General features: G+C 36.8%; 2 protein-coding genes across 2 annotated transcripts; one reads left to right on the top strand and one right to left on the bottom strand.

The window, feature by feature from the left end:
- Nucleotides 1–7,730, top strand: LOC122083759 (calcium uptake protein, mitochondrial-like). The gene is made up of 6 exons (XM_042651650.1): nt 1–491; nt 2,137–2,204; nt 3,020–3,243; nt 3,434–3,517; nt 5,614–5,827; nt 6,943–7,730. The coding sequence occupies exons 1-6, from the start codon at nt 116–118 to the stop codon at nt 7,426–7,428; spliced, it is 1,452 nt and encodes a 483-aa protein (XP_042507584.1). The 5' UTR covers nt 1–115; the 3' UTR covers nt 7,429–7,730.
- Nucleotides 7,731–11,314: 3,584 nt separating this feature from the next.
- Nucleotides 11,315–19,576, bottom strand: LOC122084327 (probable aminotransferase TAT2). The gene is made up of 7 exons (XM_042652487.1): nt 19,132–19,576; nt 14,478–14,817; nt 14,173–14,391; nt 13,650–13,709; nt 12,807–12,962; nt 12,624–12,717; nt 11,315–11,768 (listed from the first exon to the last, which is right to left on the bottom strand). Exons 1-7 carry the CDS (start codon nt 19,398–19,400, stop codon nt 11,617–11,619), a joined length of 1,290 nt encoding a protein of 429 aa, XP_042508421.1. The 5' UTR covers nt 19,401–19,576; the 3' UTR covers nt 11,315–11,616.
- Between the last annotated feature and the right edge of the window lie 7,260 nt (nt 19,577–26,836).

Raw genomic sequence — 26,836 nt, forward strand, 5'->3', positions numbered from 1 at the left:
CAAACCCCTTCACCTTTCTCGCTCAAAACTCGTCCGGACGACTCTCCACCAATTCAGCACTTCTTCCTTCTCTCTTCCCTTCTCTTCTCTGCAACTTCCAGGACGTGTCCATACTATGTATTCCGCTGCTTCTCTCAAGAGATATGCACCTTCCATCTGCCGACTCCCAGGAATCTATCGGCTGAACTTTCGATCATTTGTCAATCAAGCAGGAGGAGGCTTGTGTTCTTCGTCTTCTTCTTCTTCTCAATCAAGCTTGTTTGATGCGCCCAACATTGACGGAGAAAAGTGGGAACACTCTGGTTTTGGTTCCTCCCCGAAATTCCTTTCAGGGATTGCCGTCGGTTTGGGATTTGGGTTCTTGTGTTGGCATTCTTCTCTTTCTACGATTTATGCTGATTGGTCGACTGCAACAGCGAAGGAGGATTCGCAACTGCATTCGACCATTCAAGATGCGGTTGAAAGAAATAAATCTCCGTACCTCTTCGGAGGTATTTACTTTTCCCTCCCAATCATTTCATTAAAAGCTGACATTGATGTATGTTTCAAATCCTAATTGATTATCTGTGTCATACTCTGTTTAAAAGAAAATGGAGAATTTTCGATTTTGTTTTAAGTCCAATGAAGCCTTTCGGTTTTATATTTTGATTGCCTAACCTGTTCATCAACGAATCGACATTTATGCCACCTTAGACATTGTGATTATATTTTGACATGGTGGGTTTTTACAACTTCAACATTGCTTTGTTTTGGATTTTCAGATGATACATATACGTGGACTTCATATTCTTCATTTATATGATATAATATGATTTATTTGCTTCATTTTTGTACTCAGCTCCCTTTATATTCAATTGCTTGAAATATTTGTCATTGACATTGCATTGTTTCTTACTTGAGTCTCAGTATTTCCATATGATGTTCTGCATGATTCTGAGTTCATGTTGATTAATATAAAAGTTTTATTCTTCGAAAGGATACTTCTGTGATTTTGTTGCTGCAAACATAATCTTCAGAGGAAAATTATGAGAAACAATGTACCTCGGAGGACAGGTTATTAAAGTTTGTATTGTTTCGAATTGCCTTTAAATCGTTGCATCACTAATTCTCTCTCTCTCTCTCTCTCTCTCTCTCTCTCTCTCTCTCTCTATTATATATATATATATATATATATAATGTGTTATCAACTGCATGCTTGCTGCCATTGTCTATTATGTATTTTCCTGGATCTGTTGCGTCAACTTGGATGCTTTTCCTCTTGAAAAGTCAATGCTTCACAAAAAATTGCAAAAAGCCTCTTCATCCTTGAATGTACTAGTTCTTGGGAGGGGGCATTTGGAAAATCTCTCCTGTATAGAAGCCTCGAGCACTGGGTGCCCCTTTGTTATAATTCAATCTAAAGATGTTGAGATGATTATCTCGGTGGGGTTTCAAGAGTGCCATTATCCAAAATAATTTTTCTTAATGAGAAAGGACTGAAGGTTTCCTTGGGCTTCCGGTTTGGTTATAATGGATTAATTGGGAGCCAAATCCTTTTCTGTGCAGTGTGCAAGATGGTGGGCTGCCTTTTTTTGCATACATCTTAGAATTCCATCCTTTGATCCTATTTTTGGCTTTAAAAACCAATAAATCTTCTGATGTTCCTTCAAGGTGTATTGATAAAGAATTTTTTTTTACTATGCCGTGTCCATTCACCATTTTTCTATACCGCAATGTTTTATTATTTGCATTAACTTGTATTGAAAGGAGTCAAGTACCTGGTACTATCCTCCACACCATAATTACTTTATTAAAGCAAAATAATTTCTTATTTATCTTCTTTCTAGTCAATTATTTTACTTAACAACCTAGGTGGTATTTAATAACTAGTGTTCAGAACATTAGTATCTTGAAATTCAACTGATATGTGGTTATTTTCTGGCTGATTGATACAATATAATAAGTTTTCATTGTTTGACAAACTTTTCATTTATCAATGCAACATCTATATTGAAATTTATGTTATACCAGCTTATATATCTCATCTTTCTTTCTTCTGCTATTCCTTGTGTCTTGTTGGCCTTTATTTCCTTTTTGTTGGGTTCAACCATGATACAATGCACAACTCAATTATTTCCGGCTTTTTTGTCTCCACAGATGCATTTAGGAGGAAGGTTTTCTTTAACTATGAAAAGCGCATTAGGATGCGAAGTCCTCCTGAAAAGGTATTCAAATCAAACAACTTTTGCTTTATTAGTACAGTCATGCAACAATAGTACAATGCCTCCTTTCTGCTGAACAACTTCGGTAACTTGATGTCTTTATGTATGTTGTCATCCACATTTTCTTCCCTTATTTTGATATTTATAGTTCTGTCATACTTGTTTTCTGTTTTCAGCTGCATCCGCTTGAAGATTTGAAGCTTTAAAGGCACTTTATGTGATTTGAATAGGAATCTAATAATTTATTGTTACACCTTTTGTGTGCTAGGACTTTCCACTTGAGGTCCTTTTGAACAAGATTCCTAGAGTCACCATCCCACCTTTCTGGATATCTGACTCTTGATAAATATGCTGGCACAGCATGTACGTGTTTTTATTGTACTGTTATCTGTCCATATCTAGTACAATGTTGTTTTGAGCTCCTTTTCTATGCTTCGATATTTGGAAAAATGCCTGTGTACTCAGTTATACTTGTCTTCATTCTTTCTCCTTTTCTCTTCATCCTCGAAAAAAAAAATCGCTACCATTGTTTGAACATTAAGGATATCTTGAGGGTTTTTCAGCTGGTTTTGCGTCTAGTTTCCTTGGGAAATGATCCGTCCATTCTTATTTGACCCTTTTGGTTATGGGGCTTATTTTTCACTAATCACAGATTATCATCCTTGGGCCTAGTGATTGAATTTCATTTATCAGACGCCTTAAGCTGCAAACTGTACATTGCATTGAGTGTCCACATCGCAACAATGTTTTTATGGACTGACTTGCTAGGCTGTAACTAAGTTATGCTTATTGATACATCACTGGTGCGATGTCTTCAGGTTTTTGAGTATTTTGCATCTTTTCGGACTCCAGGAGGGGAGCTGTTTATGACACCGGCAGACTTGATGCGAGCACTTGTTCCTGTATTTCCTCCATCTGAATCAAATCTTGTTAGAGAAGGGTATTTGAGAGGGGAGAGAAGACCTAGCGAGTTGCGATGTGATCCTTCGAACTTTTTTATGCTTTTTGATACTAATAATGACGGACTTATATCTTTTGCAGAGTTAGTTTCCAATCTATAATCTCTCTCTCTCTCTCTCTCTCTCTCTCTCTCTCTCTCTCTCTCTTTTTAACATATTTTCTCAAATAAGATATTCAATCATATTTTCAGTTTTTTTTTTTTTTTTTTACTTCCCATTTTTTGCTTTTAATTGGGCTCCAACCGACCAGTTTATTTTGTTTTTTTTTATCAGGTATATCTTTTTTGTAACACTCCTCAGCATCCCAGAATCTAGCTTCTCTGCGGCATTCAAAATGTTTGACCTTGATCATAGTGGGTATGTATCTTTGAGACATACTAGTTGCTAGTTTTGTACAATGGCATTATGGCCGAAGGGAAAATCTAGATTGTATTTTTTTTTTTTTCAACTATTTGCTTCTTTGTTTGGCTATTCTCTCTCTCACATCCACCTTATTATCCTTGTTCTCTCTTTAACTTTTTATTGATTGAAGGAACAAATATATTCAGTACCCTTCCTCCAATAGAGTGCCCCTTGAGAACATCAGATGTGTGACCAGAATCAAAACCACTGAGGAAACAGTTAAAGTGTGACAGTGGAAGGGATTGCGCAAAACAAGTTCAAGGCTTAAGTTTTTTTTTTTTTTTGGATGAATAAAAAATTCATTACCAAAGGAAAGAGAAGGGGGAGGGAGAGAACAATTATTACAACAAATAAATTACAAGACCCTGCCTTTACAGAGGGGGAGGCATGGACCTGTAAGAGAGAAGGGAGAAGAACCCAGAGAAACCACAACAGACAATAAACAGGGATGCAGCACACTGGGAGGAGGCCGAAGCTAGCAAAGACCTAACAACAACTCAACAGAGATTGCACTCAAACCAGGAATTGTAGAAAGCCATAATAATGCAGGAATGCCCACCAAATCACAAGAAGTTGTCCCGACAAAGGACATGACCATGGATATCCATACTTAGAGGCTGTAGTTTCTCGTTGCTGGGAAAGTTGTCATTGGCTTTAGCATGCATTGTTTAGCCAATTCATCAACCATCTTATTGGTTGGTCTTTCCACCAAAGAAATGAGGTTTTAAACATGGCCTAAAAAGCCTAATGAGATGCAAAAATCTCCATGAATCTCCTTCAATCGCTGTTTCATGAATAACCCTCATGGAAATAATCCATTCAACTGCCACTTTGGTATACGGGATCAAGTTAATAGTCCAAATGACTATCAAGATGTGAGTGATTATGGGAAAAGATGCTACCAGTATATGTATCTTGTGCTGTATTCTTATTCTTTCTCAACGAGCTTCCAATCCTTCAGAACCCCCCCACACAAACCCCCCCCCCCCCCCCCAAAAAAAAAAAAAATCTTAGGAACCTGCTTCCTTTTCATCACCTGCTGCAGTGCAGTGTGTACCTCCCCTTTAACTAAGGTGTCTAGTAATGGATAGGGATGTTATTTATGACTTGTCTTCATATCCAAGAGGTCATTATATTAAATACACATTGGCCATATTGTTGGCTTTAGCTTTGAGAAGCTGAGGAAACACTTTTTTTCTTTTCTTAAGTATGCCGTGCATATAATAACTATAAAATATTTAGGCTTTGTATGGTTGCAAGAGAAACTAAAGGGAAAGAAAGTGAAAATTTTCAAACCTGAAGGAGGAAAATTTTGTATTTATTACTCAGCATGATTCTATAAACTACTTGAATTTATTACCATATCTAGTTATGATGCTTTTTAGATATTTGTTTTTTACTTTTCAAACCCAAGGGTTTTGGATGCAAAGTATTAGGAAATTTAATAGCAAATTATAGAATGTTTTGGATTTTAGGGACATAGCCATGTGGGCTAATGATTATGAAAGTCTATTTTAAGTTAAAGATTTCCATAACCCTTCCCTTTAATTTCCCTTGAACCAAACAGAGCCTTAGGACATGCCATCCATATTTAATAGGAATTAAATTCTCACTAGGACATAATTATCAATAGAAACAACATACAGACTAGGAAAAGATGAAACAATATTATATCAACTAATTTTGCAATAGTGGTTAGCAGCATCTGTATGGTAATATGGCTTTCTTTGAAATGAGTTTGAAGCTATGTCTTGAGGTATGGTAGAACGAGAAAGTAAAGCTTAATCTTAAAGACATTATGGCAAACGCTTGCCTTGGAGTGGTGTTGAACTTGACTTTGTTCTTCATGCATTAATTGGAAATATTGTTATTTTCACTACATTATGACTTGATAAATGATGTTAAGAAAAATATTTAACATTTTTTATAACTTCTTGTAAACTATTGGTTCATTGTATCATCAGGTTAAAGGGTTTTCTTAGTTAACTTTGCTGCTTATTATTTATTTTCGTGCCTTGTATGTGATGTTGATCATTTACATCCATTTACAGAGAGATAGACAGGGAAGAATTTAAGAAAGTGATGGCTTTGATGCGGACCCATAGCAGACAAGGTACTCAACATAGGGATGGACGGCGAACTGGGCTTAAAGTTAGGACTTCTGTAGAAAATGGGGGTTTGCTGGAATACTTCTTTGGCAAGGATGGGAAAGCATCCCTGCAACATAAAAAATTTGTCGAATTTTTGAGAAATTTACATGATGAGGTATGTCTTCCCTTTTTCATCCTTTTTTTTTTTTTCCCTCGTCTCTTGACTTGGGTCTTGAATTAATCTACACCTAGGGTACTTGTCATTTTGTAGGTCGTTATGCAGAAATCCTATTTGTTAGTTTCTTAATATGGATTTTTTTACATGAAATCATTTTTCATTGTATCTTCTATGCATGCTGCTTGTTCAAGTAAAACCTTTACATTTTAAGTGTATGCTCTCTTTTGACTTTTGATTTATTTTTATTTTCTTAATTCTGGAACTCTGAAACAATATCAAATATTTATTAGAGTAGTTTCATGGCATCTTTCCCCAAATCAAAGTTTCAGTTACATGAACCCTGGATGATCCCGTTCAGAGGTATGATTCCCTCAAACTTCCCCTCTTCTTGCTTATGGAAAGAGGACGGAAAGAAAACAATTATAAATGCAGTTAGTAAGTGGGGAAAAGCAATCCCTAAGGGGGATTGGGATCACATTTTATTAGGAAGTTTATACTAAAGATTGGACAATTGCCAAAAGAAAAGAAGAAAAAAAAGGAAGAATGGATCTTGGGTACTGGGGAAAAAGATAAATGCAGGCTCTAATATATGTGTTGAGGTGTAGTGAGAGGGGTGAGCGAGTCTAGGATAAGCTTAAAGTGTAAAGTGTAAACTGACCTAGTTCCCATGTTAACCTATATAATGGAAACCTTTTCAACTTAGACCCGTAGACATTTGCTTGGTTGGTTGGTGGGATCCATGTCACTCTCAAAGTTAGAAAGAATAAACTGAAAGTGCGAGGGTGGAGTGAAGCCTCATTTGACAACCACTTCAAAGAGCAAGATCGACTGGGAGGGGGAAGTGTAGGCTATCCTTGAGATGGGTGGAAGGTTTGATCCTATATATTTATTTATATATGTACCAGTACTCAAAATGCTATTATGTATAACCCCTCATTCAGTGACATCCTTTACTAGCTCAAACATGCAACTGCAGAGGCCTTTCATTTTTGAGTTTGCATTTCATCAATCATAATAAAAATTTTGATCTGTTGATTTCCAGTGAATTTAATGTTCCTATTCTTTATGCTTACAGTTATTAGATTATAATCATATCTTCTTGAACTTCATAGATCTTGCGGTTGGAGTTTGCTCATTATGATTACAAGTTACGTGGAACGATATCAGCTAAGGACTTTGCTTTGTCCATGGTTGCTTCAGCTGACATGAGTCACATAAAAATGTTCCTTGATCGGGTTGAAGAACTGAACAATGAACCACGTCTTAGAGACATCTTAATTACATGGGATGAATTCAAGGACTTCGCAGAGCTCCGAAAAAAATTGCTGCCACTGTCTCAGGCAATTTCTGGTTATGGAAAAAATGGTTTGTTGACAAGGAAGCATTTCCGACGAGCTGCGTCCCATGTATGCGGCGTTGATCTCACTGAAAATGTGGTTGGCATAATTTTCCACATGTTTGATACAAACCGTGATGGGAGATTAAGCACAGAAGAGTTTGTAAGAGTTCTAGAAAGAAGGGAGAAAGAGATTGCCCAGCCTATGGAGACAGGTTTCATGGGATTGATTACTTGCTGGTTGAGCTGTGCAAAGATTTGACTCTCAAACCTTTTGCCGAGAGTTTTAGCATTTGGCTTTAACATTTTAGAGATGTTTACAAGGATTAGTCCATTCTTTGAGCAACATGTTCTTGTGAGCAAGTATATGTGGTCGCAATGTTGCTTCCTAATCAGCTTGCCTATGTGCAATTTGAACTGTACAGTTGTTGATATTGTATATTTGTATATATTTTTCTTCCCAATTTCTCGGTGTATTCCCTATTTCTGCTGCTATGTAAAATAAGGGGGAAAAGAAAAAAGAAAATAAAGGAAACTTGCTTCTTAGTTTCAACTTTCAACCCATAATGCATCATTTGTTATCCAATTTATTCCTCAACTTATGACCACTTGTGTCTTATATTCTTCATTATTATTTTGTGAGTAGGTATATGGATTCGCTTCAATTGAAATTCTTCCAACATTCTGGATTATCTGTCATGATAGTATAGTGTGGGTTATCCTTCATGCGATGGTGCTCAAACTCTGTGGTCATGTACACATTCCATTTGAACTTTGGAAATGTTGACAGAACAGAGAGAGAGAGAGAGAGAGAGAGAGAGATGCTAAACAGTTAAAAAGTAGTTTGTCTTTATATAATAGTATTGATCAGTTGAAGCTTTGATAAATTGAACTTTTCTCACCTCACCTGTCCAATCTCACCGGGGAGGGGGGGAGGGGGGAGGGGGGAATCTGCAAATATTCATGAACATTTAAGTGGAACTAAGGATCCCAAGAGGGATTCTTATGTCGTAGAGATTTCGTTTGGACTGCGAATGAAACTCAGGAAACTTTCATTGAAGAGTGGGTTGCCACCTACCCCTTTGCTTCCATCACAGATCTTAGAAAAAATCCCATTTGGATCATCATCAAAAGATGTTGAAGCGGGTCATTCTTCAAAATGGGTCAATAGGCACTGGATTATGATTCACCCCCGCCGTGAGACTGGTTGAGAGTCTTGAGACATGATTGGAAATTGCACTAATCTCGCTGAGCATGCCTGTGGCAGAATGACTTTACCCTCTCCAGGCCATTCTCAAGAGAAGATGGTTCATTAAAAGTGATGCGAAGCCAATTTTTCATTCCCATTCCTGTTGGAATACCATTGCAATATGATCGACACAAGTTTGAACAGATTCGTCCAAGGATTCACACATGCAAATGAAAACAAACAAATGAGTGCATAAATAAATCAGTATATGCATGGTTATTATAAGACCCCAATGCAACGGTAAGGTTGCTCCATTGCCATCTAATGAATTCGGGCTCGAGTCAGAAAACAGCCTCTCTATGAAGCAAGGGTAAGACTATATACATTATGACCCTCTCCAGACCCCGCAATTTAAAAAAAGTGCAATAGGTTACAAGTGAAAAGGAAAGGTAATCTGGGTATTTAAAAAGAACATGGGAGAAAGAGATGTAAAAATCAAAAAGCAGTGGAGTATCAGTAAAAAAGTAAAAGGTAAGTGAGTTTTAGTTAATATAGGACAAGTGTAGGGGAGTGATAGTAAATTCCCCTTAACCATATTATCCATCCATAGGTTATCCAGATGGTTAGGGCAAACAGGGGATTGTGTGGACAAGTTCGATTCCCTATATGTGCATCTACGATTTAAACGAAGACCATGGCGGTGGATTGCTACACTAATCTCTCCGAGGATTAATCAAGATGCGCGTAAGCTACCCGAATACCTTGGTTAACAAAAAAAAAAAAAAAATTAACCATATTAGAAGGAAAATGAGAGTGCATAGGACTATGACACCAAGAGCCATTAATTATTAACTCGGATACTTTGGAGAGAGAAGTATGACGATGAATTATTGGAGAACATGAAAATTGTCAAGATATGGAATCCATGGATCAGTCCGGAGATAGAGATCTATGAACCATCCCCGACATGCTAACAAACCTACCTTCTCAAGATTGGTAACACCTTATTAAGGCTATTCCACACCCAAGAACCACCCCTCCAACAAACTACCGGGTCCAACAAGTGACAAGACCTAAAATACTTGGATTTCAATATCAATGCCCATGGAGCATCAGGGTTTGTAAGAAGCCCCCAAGCTAATTTTAAATATGATTTATTGCCTATGATATTAGTTGAAGCTCACAGTGAGCCTCAATATCATTTAGTTTGATACTTGTATGTAGCTTCTCATTTGGTTTGTCCTCTCTGCTAATGGTCATGTCGAAGGTGGAGGTGTGATCTAATTGTTTATTTTCTTATCTTTTTGACCAGTTTTCATTGTAATTCTTTCTCCTTTTCTTAATAAATTTCTTTCCTGATTCTTAGAAAAAAAAAAAGTGATCTCTAATCCTGAAAATGCTGGTTTAGTTGTCATTCCATCTGAGTAGGAAATCAAGGCAGTAGGTTTTAGCACTGGTGCTTTCAAGGCATTCCTGCCATCTTCTTACAAAGATGTTGAGACATTGTAAGAAATGATGTTTATACTTTTGTACTCTAAAATTATTTAGGTTACATCCCCCCCCCCTCAATAAATTTATCTCTCCTTTTGAAGTTGTGTTTGTTCATATTCGTCAAGTTACTGAATATCATCATTTCTCATGAAACCATGGTTTTAAGTATCTCCGATACCGATACGATATCCTCCGATACGTATCTTAAATTTAATCGGTCGATACGATACACACCGATACGATACATTGAATTTTTTAAATCATTTCGTATCGATATATATCCTACAATACATCCCGATATGCATCAATACACCACTAATACACATCGATACGATATGACATGCCTTGATATGACTCCATGAAAAATATAAAATTGAGGTAAAATATACGTTTCGGTATGTATTGGTACGTATCGGTATGTATCGATCGGTACGTATTAGTATATATCAGCATGTATCGGTGAGTATCGATATATATCGGTATGTATCGGTGAGTATCGATACGTATCGGTGCTACGGTCATAAAATGGCCAATATGGGTAATTTTTCAGAAAAAAAAAAAGATTTTTTGAAGGGTTTTTGTTCCAAGTTGCTGTCAGCCATATTTCTCTTTAACTAAAGTGGAAATCAAGGTTGGGAACAAGGATTTTACATTTATGGAACAACTACTGACCATAAATTCTTAGTACGATACCCTCAATTTAGTGTTTATGCATAATACATGTTATCAATGGCTTTTTTTAACAAATTCTTTATGCAAAAGTGTTTAAAAAAATGTTTCCTATCCATTTATGTGTGTATCTTTAGCGTATCTTAGTGTATCTCCGATACAATACGATACCCTCCGATATGTATCTTAATTTTGACCGACCGATACGACGACCGATACCGATACTTTAATCCTTGCATGAAACATTTGACCATCTTCGATAACATGAAAAGAAAAAAGTTCAATGGTTATCAAATTTGATATATCTAAGGCATACGATAAGGTTGAATGGGGAACTCTGAAGGCTCTCTTTGACTTCCTTGATTTTAGTATGCATTGGTGTGAGATGATCACCGCCTTTATCTCTACATTTACATATTCCATTAAATTACAGGGTGGAAGCTTTGGTTTTCTTTAACCATCTAGGGGAATTTGGTAGGATTATCTTCTTAATCCACACCTTTTCATTCTTGCTATGGAAGGACCTTCACTTCTTCAATACATCAGGATCTTAAATAATAGAATGATCTTATCCCTTACCATTCCATTATTTGTCCAGTCTCAGTTCTTATTAATTCTAAAAACTAAAATCAATACCAAATTGATAAAGAGTTCGATCGGTTTCAATTTGGTCTGATCAATTCAATCGCGTCGTTCTCCTTTTTGACAACCCTACACCCAGCTATTGAATCGGTAGAGCACCCCCAATACCTCATGGATTTACTTCTATGTCAAAATTAATGATCCTTCTCGCTACATGTAGTAAAATCAATTGCTGGATTATTACTACCTCAATTATTCATGTAGTTATGAGAAACCCAATGCACGAGACTCTCATTATTGTCGAGTCTAGGAAGGGAAATGTACGCAACTTTACCCCTTGTTTCGTAGGAGAGATTGTTTCCAAGTTTCGAACCCGTCGACCAACATGTCCTTACATGAATACAGGACTTCAACCAAATGCGACTAAACATTATTCCAACAATTTGGTGCGACTAAACTTTATTTCAGTAATAAAGTAGAGCATGGGATTCAACGTTATGTTGATAATCACCATGGTTGTTATTCTTGATTGTGGTTCTGGTTCTGGTTCTTTACTGTTTCTTTGGCATGCCTTACGCAAAAAGATTTTACCCTCCCAAGACCATCTTCGAGAGAAGCTGGTTCAATGGCAAAAGTTACACGGAGCCAATTTTTCAATCCCACCGTGATACCTGCAGCAAATAGCATTCAAAGACATCAAGGGCAACACAAACCACTGCCAATCTTTTCAAATTTAAAATCTAACACAAGCCCTATACAAAGAGTAGTGGCTGTTAATAATTTTTTTCTGGTGGGGGTGGGTTGTGGATGCGGTTAAAACACAACTGTAAATTGGATAAGATATACAATTTTCAATTTTGTCCACTGTAACTACAACATGTGTGTATATATATATAAGAAAATAGAATGAACAATCGGTTCTTTATCTCCCTCTCCTGATTTCTTCTGCTCTTCAAATCAGTATTTACTTCTGTTATTTGTTTCAATGCCCATTTTGACAGTTGATTTAGACTCCCCTTTTCTTTTTCTGTTTTTCGTCCCCTATTTTGCATTAAAAAGTGGAAGAATTGATTCTGGTGTAATGAAGTTCAAATTATTCCCTGTGAATAGACACGGGATTAAAGAAGGGCGCCTTCATATCACAGAGAAGATGTGTTTCCAATATCTACTTGAGGAGACCGGGATGTTAGGGTGTAAGCCTATAGACAGTCCAATTTGAGCAGAACTACATATTCGGCAAGGACATAGGAGAGTAGAGATCAAGCTGTTGATGCTAGGAGATACAAAAGGTTGGTAAGTAAGAACTCTAATTGCTATTTCTCACACATTCACACAGCCTAGCTATGTTGTGAGAATAATTAGCAATTATATGCGTGTCTCCAAGACAGCTCACTTAGATTTGGCTTATCATATTGTTCGATATCTTAAGATCTCTCCTGGAAAAAGCCTTATTCTCTTAAGAAATCCTCAAAGTATTGCCTATGTATTTGAAACCAATTCTAGAAAGGCAGAAATGCATTCCTCACCTGGTAGAACAACCACATTTTCTTCTTTGACCAACTTGAAGCAAAAGTCAAAATCATCAACAATATCTTCTAGAAGTGATAGATTTAATTTTACCTGCATTACAAGATATTAATCAAGAAGTGTTTTTTACCAACCATTAATTTCAAGCAAAGAAAACCCTTGAGTTTGTCTTGTATTCTTACCATCACAAACATAGATCCCTCCGGTTTATGTGGACAAGTAAGGCAATCAATTTCCTTTATTCTCTCATAACAAATGCCTGAAGCTTGTCTCAATATATTGATTGTATTCTTAAAGAAATCCTCTTTTGTATCCTCAATAACTTTAGGAATTGCCCCCTGTTATGTTGAACAAGTTGTTAGGCAACACAGCAGCATTGATAAAAAGTAGATGGTATCTTTGTCTAGTTCAATATATGCTTTAGTTAAAATTCAAACAAGTAACCATAATACCTGGGTTTGTAATTTGTAATAAAAAGATAAGAAAAAATACATAAACCATTAGTATTAACTTTAATATTATCACTCTTGCATTCGGCCTTGTATGGGTTCATTAGAAGAGAATTTTCATTCATGCATTAAAAGAATTACTGCATATTCATCTTTTCCCCTCTCCCCTTACTCTGTTCACATTTAGTGATGAAAGCTTGAATTCTAAAGGTTAAGAGAAAAGTTCAGTATGGCCCAAAGTTGTACTTCCTTCAATAGCCCATTACAATTTTACTAGAATATTGTAAGTTTGTCAAGGTTCAATGAAGCAAACAAGATTATATCTATGTAATATACTCCCCAAAGTTCATGCTTTTTGGATAACATTGGCTGCTATGTTTTAGAGTCTGAAGGATTGTTGGCATCAAGTACTTTATCCATACCGAAATGTTAGTTTAAGCAGCTAATTTGTTTTTGGCGATGCTTATTCAGGTAATGTTATTTGAATCGAACTACAGGGTCATAAAAATCCTTATCAGTGATTAATGTCAGAAAGATTGCAGATATCATATCTTCTATATGGATATGAATATAAACCTGAATGAAAGTTGCGGGGTCGGAGCAGATATTGAGACAACCATGAATGCTGTCAACAATCTAAGAAGAAGAAACAGGAAGTCATATTAGCCTCCAGAAAATAAAGACCATGAGTAATCTGCAACAACACATAACAAAAAGCAAAAACGCAATCAAACATTCTGGAATGAACATTATTTCATTTCCCTAAATTACATTAATTGTTTTGGCAGTTGAGAATAAATGCATACCACATTGTAAAATTGAAGAGATGAAACCCCACCCCACCCCCAAAAATTTTTTGAAAGGGAAAGAATCTTTGTGCCAAATAGATAAACAATAGGTATGTAAGGCATCAATGTTTCATAAGTACTGTGTTGGACAGAAAGTCTGCTCTCTTACACGCAATACTAGAACTGAGTGGACAACAAAAGAAGACAATCAACTGTTTCAACAATCAACACCATATGAGGTTTGAAAATTGGCACCTCTGCCCTGAGGCAAAGAACTGTAGAGAGAGAGAGAGAGAGAGAAGAGTCGGAACCTTGTTTTGTTTAAGGACGCCACTGGGATCAGTTATGACAAGCCAACCCAATCTCCAGCCAGGCACCACCCATCTCTTGGAAATGGACCCAAGTGTTATGACAGGAGCAATCGATCCAAAAGTACCCATGGGCACAAATGGGTTAGTCCCAAAAGCGATACGTTCGTAAACTTCATCCGCAATAACCATTATCCCTAGCCTTCTTGCAGTCTCAGCAACCTAAAATACAATTTAGAAACTTCAAATACATACATTCTCAAACACAACCCACACAGAAATAGAAATGCTTCTACTGTACTTTGTACCTTCTGCAAGTGCTGGTAAGAGTAGACATTCCCGCAGGGATTTCCAGGGTTGATGATAACCATGGCAACAGTGTTATCATCTGCAAGAGCTTCGACAGCATCAAGATCAATCTCCCAACCCTTTTCGGGTAGAAGATCAAAATGTCGGAATTCGAGTTTGCTGAAAGCAGCACGAGATTCATAGGCAGGGAACCCTGGTCTTGGAAGCAAGATATTGGCACCCGGTTGAGACAGGACCGATAGAACCACCTCGATGGCTTGCGAGCAACCAGAGGTGAGATTCACATCATCAGGAGATAACTTGTATGGAAGATTACCTGATAGGTATTCAGCTATTGCTCTGTTCATAAAACCAAAAATCAAGTAGGAGAATAGAAATTTCATCCTCCCACGGGTCATGCCTGACTAATGACTGTTATGACCCCTCGACGAGTCCGGATCAGTGGTTTCAAGTATCGGTCTGGGATTGGCTGTATCAAATCGGTACCAGTTGAGAACACTCCCAATCCCTCATTGATCTAGATGGTCTCAGGGGTAAAATAGTAAAAAATTAATACTTTTTTATAAGAAGTAGGGGCAAAACCAACTGATATCCACCGATCTGATTTGATTCAGATTGGTATTGGTCTCTGTCGATACTGATACCGTCCCCTAAATCTTTATACAAGAATGATTCTCATACGGTGTTTAATCCACACTTGAACTCCACTCAATCTCTCTCCTCTTTTAATTGGTTTTTATATTTAGTGGAGTTCAAGTGTAGATCAAACACCGTAAGAGAATGATTCTCTTACGAGGACCTGATCCACACCCTGACTTGACTCCGGATCAGGTAATCGTATGAGAATTATTCTTGTACGTAAGGATGTCAATCGGTCGGTTTTGTTTGGGTTCGATCGGGTTGAATCGGTTTTGGTCTAAGAATGAGGGAGACCAAAACCAATCTGATAAGGAACTCCGGTTTTCGATTGGTTTCGGTTTTGATCCAATTTGGTTTCAATTTATTTTGGTTTTTCAATATCGGGTTAATACCGGTTTAGATCGATTTATTATTGGGATTATACCATAATGAAATATTACATTCATAACTTATAGTGACAAGATTTGATGGAAAAAAAAAAAACACTTTAAATTTATGATTAAATCATGGTTTATCATTGTATGGGAAAGATTTGATTTGTCTCACTAATATTGTGAAAAATGGATAGTCAATTCACCAATTTAATCTCATAATCATTTATTTTTTTATCGGTTTCATTCAGTTTGGTTATTGGTTGGTTCGGTTTGGACTGGTTTTCAGCCCATCCCAACATACCTTAGTCCAAAACCAATCCAATAAGAATCGGTTTGGTTCGGTTCCGATTTTATTGGTAGGTTTTGATAGATTTTATCGGTTCGAACTAGGTTTTGACACCCCTACTTGTATGGTGTTTGATTCACACTTTGACTCCATTTAATCTCTCTTTTTTTTAATTAGTTTTTATTTTTACTAGGGATCAATAGGATTCCTCTCCATAGAGTGATCTCATAGCTGGGGTGACCTCGAAACGTGTGCATAGGTCCTCCTAGCTATGGGATTACTATCTGGTCCCTAGGCTCTATGGAGAGGATCTAAATCCGATCCCCAAATGTGGATCAAACACTTTATTCTAGTACAAGTAGGGGTGCAATAAGGCCGGGTTGGGCTGGGCTTCTTAAAACCTTAACCCAACCTTGAGTCCCCTTAATTGGGTCCAAACCCGCCTTGACCTTGATTCAGGGCTACAAAACTTCAACCCAGGCCCAACCCTTTAGGGTTCAACCCAACCCTTACCCGCCCTGATTTTTCAGGGTCAGGTCGGGATGATCCTGATTGACTTTGACCTTGACCCTGATTGATCCTGATTTGCCATCAAGGGCTGATGGGTGTATCTTAATCCTGACCCTACAAAATATGAAATAACTAAAAGGGTGATTTACATCAACCTCCCCCTGGTGTTTGCCTATATTACATACTCTCCCCCCTAAAAAATGATTTATTACATTTAAACCCCAAAAAAGTAACACCGTTAGACTAGTATAAGTTTTAGAATGTAAAAAGACAAAATTGCCCTTCGTCTTTCTCTTCCTCTTTTTCTTTCATCTCCAACGACTCTCCACAGCAGGTCAACAAAGGCTAAATCATTGAAATACAAACACCAAGTTCACCGCAGCGGCGAAAATGTTAATAACTATGACAAGAAGATGTCGAGGTCTCGGAAGCGGTCTCGAAAGGAAGCAGTGGAGGATAAGGGTGTTAATCGGTTTGGTTTTGGTTTAAATTGTGCGGATCGATTCGGTTCACATTTATTTGACTAAAACCATAACCGCACCATTTACTAAACGGTTCCACTTTCTGAAACCGTGACCGTTTAGTAAACAGTTTCGGTTTTCATGGTTTCTAAACGGTTTCAGTTTTACGGTTTTAAACGGTTTTGATTTCGGTTTATTCCATACGGTTTGTAAAACGATTCACAATCGGTTTGTTATAACTTGCAACCATCTCTAAACTGAAGATCATAAGCTTAACCAAAAATAATTCGCAATCATAAATAAGAAATTCTATATTGACGATGGTATGTCTTAATTTGATAATCTAATACTATTTCTTTGCAGGGCCATTCTCAAATGTATAGAACTAATATCATACAACATCCAAATCCAGCCTTCTACAACATAAAATATTAAAATGACAGGTGGTTCAGCCAAAAACACCCCGTCTGTGATAACAAAATAACATAGTAATATATATGGATTACAAGTTCATGATTTAAAGCCTAAATTGAATTGCAATAAATTATACCAAAGCAGGATGGACACTTAATTTAATTGTTAATTGTTATACGGATTACTGCCCCTGCTTTATTTAATTGTTATATGGATTAACCAGATCGGTTTTAATGGTTCTGTTTAAACGGTTTCAATTTGGTTTGAAACCAGCGGGTTTTGTGGTTAAAACTGACCCGACCCATTTAGCTAATCGGCATGAAACTTGAAACCATAACCGCACCATGTACTAAACGGTTTTGTGGTTTCGGTGTAAACGGATCGATTCGATTTTGGTAAACGGTTTCGATTACAAATTCACATCCTTAGATATAGATCACCTTGTAAACAATGGTGCTGCCGCCATTACTGACCTCTTTGAGGAGCCGGTAATCATGAGGAATAATTGAGAAGATCTTCCAGCAATCGGCCATCTCCCTTTACAAAGAGAGAAAAAACCAAGCCATAATTGGACTGGTTTTAGCTTTAGGGCTTCTGAGTTTTGGTTTCCACTTATATTCTGCAATTTTAACATCTTCTCTGTTGCAGAGAACTCGGTGTTTGTATTTCAATGATTTAGCCTTCGTTGACCCATTGCGGAGACTCGTTGGAGAAGGAAGAAGGGCCATTTTGTCTTTTTACATTCTAAAACTAACACTAGTCTAACAGTGTTACTTTTTTGGGGTTTAAATGTAATAAACGATTTTTTAGGGGGGAGGATGTAATATAGGCAAACGTTAGGAGAGGCTAATGTAAATCACCCCAACTAAAAAAATAATATATATATATATATATATATATATAATAAAGAGGAGATAAAAAAAAAAAAAACACAAAGTCACAAATTACTTGTCACAAGGAAAACATCTTAAAACAAACATTCAAGCAATACAAATAACTCCAACTATTATGATAAACAAGAAGAAAGCAAATAACCCAAAAATTTCAATCATTTGTCATGATAAACAAAGAGATCATCTTTGGTATGATTTTTCTTTTTAATTTTTACCTATTTAACAAAAATGATTAATGAAAACCATTTTTTTTATCAAAACATAAAAATGGTTTGGTAACTACTTGACAAAAATGATTTTTTGTGAGAAATAGTTTAGTATCTCTATTGCCAAAATGGTTTTTTAAAGAAATGGGTAAAGAGACTCCCTTAATCTATCTTTCTTATAACTCTTTTTCTCTACTTTGGACTGAAAAATAGAGGGCAAGGGGCTTGAATTTCTAAGCAAATGACTATTTTACCCCTCCATATTAGAATTTTATGCACGTGTTTATTAAAGTTCAGCGCAAAAATATTGAAAATCATTTTTCGCCAAAATACATAAATGACTCTTGATCTCTTTTTGGTTTTTGTATTTTATCAATTTTTTTTTTAAATAGAAACAAGGTCCATAAATGATTACCAAACACAGTCAAACCTATTTTTGTGAATAAAAATCAAAAAGAAAAATGATACCAAAGAGGACCTTATTAATAGGGCAAATAATCCAAATATCTCAAAACCCTCGTCATATTAAATAAAAAGAAGAACATCCTAAGAAAACAAAAAATTCAAAACCAACATCAGAGACAAAAACCATGGCTGGGTCAGGCAAAAATCAGGGCTAGAAATTAGGATAAAAAATCAGGGCCGGGTGGGCTGGGTGGGCCAAAGATATCAACATTTACCCGCCCTAACCCTAACTCAGGGTCGAGCCGGACCGTCAAGGCCAAAATTTTCGTATTAGTACTTGTTCAGGATCAGGACGAGTCAAGGGCAGATTCGGGTTGTCAGTGTCAAACTTGCATCCCTACGGACTAAGTACCTGATCCACTCTCATACTGCAACGGAATTTTTTCCTAAAAAGAGTACTCTTACCTTCTAGCGGGAAGAACACCGACAGTGGGAGCATAGCCATTGAACTTAGCAGAACGAAGAGAATCAACGATGGCGTCTACGGCTGTCGGAGTAACCCGAAAGCAAGGAAAAGCAGAGGGATCTCCATGGCCGAGGAAGACTGTGGGTCTTGTGTCGGTGGCAACAATAGCTCCATGGAGCTTGTTGAGCATCCCTCTGACGGTGATATCAGAAGCAGAGGTCAAATCCTTCCTCGCCTTGAAACGCCATTGCTTCGACCCGTTCTCCATCTTCTCCTCCTCTTTGCTTCCTTTCGAAATCGAGGATAGATTTTGTTGAAAAGGATTTCCAGGACTGAGGAGGAGGAGCCAACATTCTTTATAGGAAGGAAGAGGTAGCGGAGGTAGGTTGATAGCCTCACCTTTTAATTTTGGTTGGTAGTGGAGAAAAAAGACGAAAGCACAAATATAGAAGTGGGTTTTTGTTTTCCATGCCGGCTCTCAGTCACTCACCACTAGTAAGAAGTTGTCAATGACTCTCCTTAGCCGCACAATGTAGACAATGACTGTTTCCATTCAATTATTGAAGGAGAGGGTTTTTGTTTTCTATGATTTATATGTCTTAGTGGATGCATGCGCATCTATACAGGAATTGCACTCCCCCATGTGAAACACCATTATATTTAATTTGGGAGAGGAATCTATAAAAGTGAGAATATACTTGGAAACATCAATAGGGGTAGAAATTTTCACTTTTCATGAGGAGTGGGATGGTCATTTTCACCTTTTATTTGCATGGGTGAAGAGCTACATTACCTTTTTAGCTTTATGCTTATTTTTCCCATTAAAAAAAAAAATTATAGGGAAAAAAAGATGATCAATAGTGTGGCTCCGCACAAATACTAGGAAAGCGAGAAAGTACCATCTCCATTCTATGCAAAATAAAAAAATTCCATTACTATTGATGCTTCCACTTAGGGGTGTCAACGGTCCGGTTTGGTGCGGTTTCGGTCCGGTTCCACCGGTTTCGGTGTGATTTTAGACCTGACCGAAACCGACCCATTAAGGATTTATCGGTTTCGGTCCGGTGTCGGTTTCGGTGCGGTTTGGGTTCGGGTTGATACCGGTTTTGTTTTATCAAGTTGATTTCAGTTTGGATCGGTTTTTTAAACCGGTATGGTGGAGCCATTAGGAAACAATAAACTGACCTGCTGAAAACCAATATTTGACAATTCAATTAATATTTGAAAAATGAAAAACAACCAATATATTTAACTTAAAACTAATTAACTATTTAACTTAAAACTAGTTAACAATTCCCCATTATATTATTATGTTTGGAGATTGTTAATTAACTAGGACTTGATGAGATATAAAAAACCAATTCAAAACAAGATTGTATCAATAGAGACCTTATACAACTTGGAGCCTTAGACGAAGACAGGTAAAAATAGTTTGAAGTGGAAAGAAACTAAAAGCAAAACTCAAACAGAATTCCACACTATACTAGGAATATAATTCTCACTAAGACTAGAATTTCTAAAGAAATTTGGAATTTTGAAACAAATGAAACCGTGCGCCATTCTTCTTCTCTTGGCATTGATGCTAGTGCCTTGTCATTCAAAAACTTTGATGCATCATCCACAAGCTTTCTCAACACCTGAAAGCAGAAAGAATTAGTGTTTTCTCATTAGCAAGATAAATGAAAACTATATTTCAAACCCCACGAGTGAAAAATAAAATTCAAGCATACAGTAGAACACTAATACAGGGAAAAGTTTTCCCAACAAGAACAGCAGCAACTACCGATTTATCTTTCTTACAATATATACAAATTAATTGTCATTGAAAATATTATAAGGCCTAAAAAACGAAAAATAATCTACAAGTAGAACAAAAGATATGACAATAACTCCAGTAGATCCAAAAGCTTTTAAACTAAACAAAGCACACACATGAAAAGCATAGTTTCAAGGTGGCTAAATGACCCAAGGCGGTGGAGAGGTGAAAAACAAAAATGACACCAACAAGCCGCCAAGGCACACCTTGACAACTATGTTAATAGAAATCTAGATCAATTGTAAATGCTTTAAAATTGAGAAGACTCACTTCCTTCCACAAAAAATGAAACCAAGTGCTACAGTAAAAGATGCGACTGGGAAAAAAATGAACAAACAATTGCACATCAACAAGTGAAGATATCATGTAGAAATATTAAGAAAAAAGTCCAGGTTGATCACCATGAGATCCCTTTGACTGTAAAGCAATAAGGCTATAGTTCCAAAGACAAACCTGCAATAAATATCTTTCCAATGGCTCCCACAACACTGTTGTCATTTATCCACAGGTATATCCAAAGACAAACCTTATCAAATCATCTACAGTTAGACCATACAGAAAATAACAAGCAATAGAGGTATTATAATACCTAAAACACTAACCAATGTTCAACTAATGAATATATGTAACAGAATAAACCCCTTGAAGATATAAATTTGGATAACCCATGTGGTTGTGCAACTACCACAGCATGCAAAAAGCAATAACAACCAGCAAACAAATCAGAGATGTTAGAATTTGCAGGTACCTAGGAAGGTCTTTCTCTTGTTGCAGGCACATTGAGCTTATCCTTCTCTAGGAGTAGGACCAGCTGAAGAACTAGCTACTGCACCTCTCTCATTTTCAATGTGCAATAGTTCCAGTATATTTCCAAGTGCATTATCCACATCAGTGGGATCATCAAAAGGCTCAGCTACATACAAAGTAAAATAAGACACTAATTAACTAATTAAGACAATTAAAAATGAAAAAAATACTGAATGAAAAATTACCTCTGAAGTCTATATCAAACATCCAATCCCGAAGGCATATTAATGCTTCAGCATTGGTAGGTAGGAGTTTGCTCCGATATTTATCAATAACACGGCCCCCTGCGCTAAAAGCCGACTCTGAAGCAACTGTGGAAACTGGTATAGGCAAGACATCACGAGCCATTCGAGCCACATTTGGATACCTTGACCCATTTGCTTTTCAAAATGCCAACACATCATACTCATCATATTCATTATCATTGAATGGGACCTTGGGTTCATCTAGATATATATCCAATTGAGATTTATTTCCATTATCCATCTCAGCAAGCTCGGATACCATAAATTCCTATGAAAATTGAGAAATAGTCGAAATATGAATCATTAATAAGATTAGCAATGAATGTTGAAAACTTGTATTAAAAAATAAATCAAAATTACTATCAGAATGTAAATTTACTTACAAATCTTGTTCTAGATCTCCCAGGACGATGGGTAAGTGTAGGAACATCATAATCACTTGGTTGCATACTCTTGTACTCATCAAACAATTGATATAAAGAATTCCTCACATTGTGGCACATTGTAGATGCATTTAAGTCCAGATTGCAAAGCTTAGAAAATGCCCAAGTCACAAAACTAAGTTTATATCGAGGATCAAACACCAAAGCAATGGCCAAAATTGGACTATATTCACTCCAATATTTGTCAAATTTTTTCTTTATTTCCACTGCCATTGGCTTCATAAAGTTGAGCCCACGTGATACCTCTTCTAATAAACTTTTGTGAATCTCCCAAACATTTTCAAAATATAAATTTGCTGTGGGATACTTGGAACCAGAAAGCAAAACAGTAATTGCATAGAAGGGATACAAAAAACTCGTTAATCTCTCAATCTTCAACCATTGTTCAGAACTAGGATAAGTTTTAAAGTTGTCATCCACTAGTCCAAGGTTCTCAAATGCTTTACAATAAAATAATGCAGAATCAAGCATGAGATAGGTTGAGTTCCACCTTGTGGAGACATCAGCACGTAAGCCCTTACTACTTTGTAATCCCAATTGCTTACAAATTTCCAAGAATTTTACTTTTCTTGCATGTGATCCTTTCACATAGGCTATACTAGATCGCACCAACACCACAGAGTCATCTATGTGTTTCAGTCCATCTTGTACAATAAGATTGAGAATATGTGCACAACACCTATTATGAAAGTGTAATCCTCTACATAAAAGAGCATTCTTCAAATTCAAATTTTTCTTCAGCAAGTCAACAAAACAGAAATTAGCTGTGGCATTATCTAAAGTAATTGAAAACAATTTCCGATCAATACCCCAGTCAGACAAGATTTTTGAAACCATTTCACAAATATGGATGCCAGTGTGTGGAGGTGGCATGATGCAAAACTTCAACAACTTCTTATGCAACACCCAATCCTTATCAATGTAATGGGCAGTCAAAGCAATGTATCCATCATTAGTGATAGATGTCCATAAATCACTTGTCAAAGAAATCCTCCCAGCAAATGAATTAAGTAAATTCTTGATTCTAATGGACTCCAAATTGTATAACTTCAAAATATCCGACATTTGTGTGTTTCAAGCAATATGTGTATAGTCCAGAAAAAGGTATGTAATTAACTCTCTGAACTCCTCATACTCAACAAAAACTAAAGGTAACTCATGTCTCACAATAAGCTTCGTAATTTTGTCCCGCACAAAATCTTGGTCAACTTTTTGGTCTCTTAACATCACTTTCCCATCATTTACACCAAAAATCATTTGGGTGCTTGTGTTTCCTTTGTTTTCCCTTTTTGGGCAATGTAGAATATGTCTCCTAAGGCTTCCAGTTCCATTAATATTACTATCAGCCCTATAAACTTGCTTACATCTTTTGCATTCAGCTCGATTCTTCCCATCATCAAAACCCTGCCCATCAATGATTGTGAAATCATCCCAAACTACACTCCTTCTTTTCCTTTTGGTAGTTGCATTTGTTTCAAGTGTTACGACACTTGAAGGTTCTGTTGATGGAATTCCAGGAATATATGGTCCATCATCAGACATAACATCAGCATCTGACCCACAATCAGGCTCATCTTCTATATTGATGGGCATTTCTATAATTAATAAGAAAACATAAATAAGATATTAATAAAATAAGAATACCAAGCATTACAAATTCAAAAATGACCTCTTTAAATTAGCCCTATATAATACACTATTGCATGCTGAAATTTGATTCAAACACTCATATTTGAAGAAGTTGAAAAAACATAAATAAGATTCAAAAATAAAATATGGAAGGATAAAATTGACTGAAAGGATATACCTGGGTCCTGGAGGCTGGAGTACCAGAGAAAGAGCTGAAATTTGTAGAGAGAGAACTTGAAGGTTGCAGGGGTCTCAAATCGGCTGTTGGATGAGGGAAACATTAGTTCTCAATTAAAACACAAGCTTTACAACTTTACCTGTCGTCGCTGTCGTCTGTCGATGTGCAAACCGTGCAATAATGAAGGAGTGATGTAATTTAAATAAAAATGAAGGGTAAAATAGTCAAGTGAAAATGTCTGACGCATCTTTGCAAATAATTTATACAATATACAAAAATAATTACCAAATCTTGACATAGACCTTCAGTGTTTATATGCACCAAACTGAATTGGAAAGTTCTATATTATGATATTAAGGGGGAAAACAAAGTAATACTGATCAATTCAGTCCTTCAATCCCCTCATTTCAATCAATCAGTAATACATAAGATTACTTTTCTTATAATTAGGTAAAAATGACTATAAGGACAAAAGACACTAAATAATGTACATGTAGAGATAGATGCAGGTACAAAAATGGTCTTCAACAGAAAGAGAACATAGATGTGGCTCGTGTGCAACTATATATTGACAGCTAACTATTGTATCAGCAAGAAAATCAGCAAGTTATTTTGCAGTAGTCAAAACTCAAAAGTCAGAACTAGGTTTATACAAAACTCACCTTGTTGCCCCTTCGGCCCTTCCTAATTAGAAGACATTAACAAAGTTTTAAAATGAAGAACTACTTTGTATATGTATAATGCAAACAGGAGCCTAGAAAAGGTACCACAGATAGAGTCATAGAGATAATGAAAGAATCCTACAGATTATGGCATTATGCTATTCAAAATCGAGCTATGTAATTAGGCACACATTTGACAAAGAAAAAAAAGTAAAACATAAGCATAACAGCCTACGACCTCAAGAAGTCAGAGAATCAGAAGAAAGAACTCAACTAAAAAGAAGTTGGAAATCGAGAAGGGGAGAGAGGGAGGGACGAGAGAAGGGAAGTGTATACCTCGTCTGTTTCAAGAATCAGCCAGTGATCTCCATCTTCATGGAACAAATGGGCATTCTTTTATGGTCGATTTGCAGACCTTTACGATTCTGATCCAAGATTCTGTTCTAGAAGCTTTAGCGCTGATCGCCTGATCTGTTGAACGAACTAAGGTAAGAAAGCTTACAGCCCCCGTAGATCTTCTTCAAGTTATTGTCATTGAATGAACTTAATCTTACGGACCCTCTTCGGTGTCATTGATTTTCGACCCAGTATTATTAACATTTGTGATGAAAAGAGGAAAAGAAAGATGACGTTTGGTAGAAATTGTAGCTGAAGATGATAAAATTAGGCCCTTTCATTAAACTCTTCTGAAGCTCTCAAGCAGTGAAATGAGCCGCTCTCCTTCGTTCTCTTTGAAGGCAGAGCCCAATTCTAAGCTTTACCCAAAAGCTTTGAGGCGATGGGTTGTCGGTTGTCCGCTGGCTGTTGGCCGCTGCTGCCTGCTGCTCACTCTCTCACGGCGTCACGGCGTCACGGCGTCACGGCGTCACGGCGTCACGGCGTCACCAACCTGGGCTGCCTGCTGCTCACTCGCTCTTTGAAAAATTAGGGATTTAGGGTTTTCAGGTTTTGAAAGGTTGAAGACTTGAAGCCGTGTTTTGAGGTTAAAATGTCGAATTTGCAATTTTATATTTAGGGTTAAACGGTGGGCTCGGGTCGGTTTGGATCGGTTCCGGTTTCGGTGCAAATTTCCGGCGCTTTCGGTGGCCCAACGGGCTAGCCCGAACCGAACCGAGACCGGATTCAATTTAATATACAAACCGAAACCGGCCCAATAAGCCATCGGTTCGGTTTGGATCGGGCTTAATCGGTTCGGTTCGGTCCGGTTTAACCGGTCCGGTTTGGATATTGACACCCCTACTTCCACTCAAATTCAAGTTGGCTCTCACCAAGATTTGGCATGCTATCAATTTTTGATAAAGTGATGATATATATCAATCAGTGCTTGACATAGGAGGGGTAATGAAGTATTTTCGAATGGAAGGGGAACCTTTTCCCCAACTATTTTAGTTTTTTTTTTTTTTTCCAATTGGGTAAGAAGATTTAGTTGGTGTCTCTACTCTCTACCCTGTATTCTATAGCTCTGGTTTTGGAATGGAGGAAAGTGAATATTCACATACGTGAATGTACGTGAACAATCCTATTATGTAGATATGACATCTATTAAATAAGGAGAGAGAAAATATATGACATATCCATGGACTAGGGTTGTTCAGGTACATTCACGTACGTGAATATTCTCTGCTCTCTTTGGAATGTTGTATTGAGTGACGAGAATTAGGTGTCCATTCTCTTGATTTCTTCAACAAGGTTAACCCCGGAACAGATCCTAACAAAAAAAGAAAAAAAAACCCAAAAATGAAAAAATCTCCCTATACAAGGAGAGGTTTAGAATTTCTCCATACATATCACGTTGATACGACTTGATGAAACCATCATTACCAAAAATGATAAAACCATAATAGTTTTCTAATTCTTTCCAACTATGAATTGAAGGGGAAAATAGAAAAACCAAAAGGAAAAATAAGATACCCATAACATAAAA

This window comes from Macadamia integrifolia, chromosome 7 (assembly GCF_013358625.1).
Source record: "Macadamia integrifolia cultivar HAES 741 chromosome 7, SCU_Mint_v3, whole genome shotgun sequence".
In the NCBI taxonomy this organism is placed as follows: Eukaryota; Viridiplantae; Streptophyta; class Magnoliopsida; order Proteales; family Proteaceae; genus Macadamia; species Macadamia integrifolia.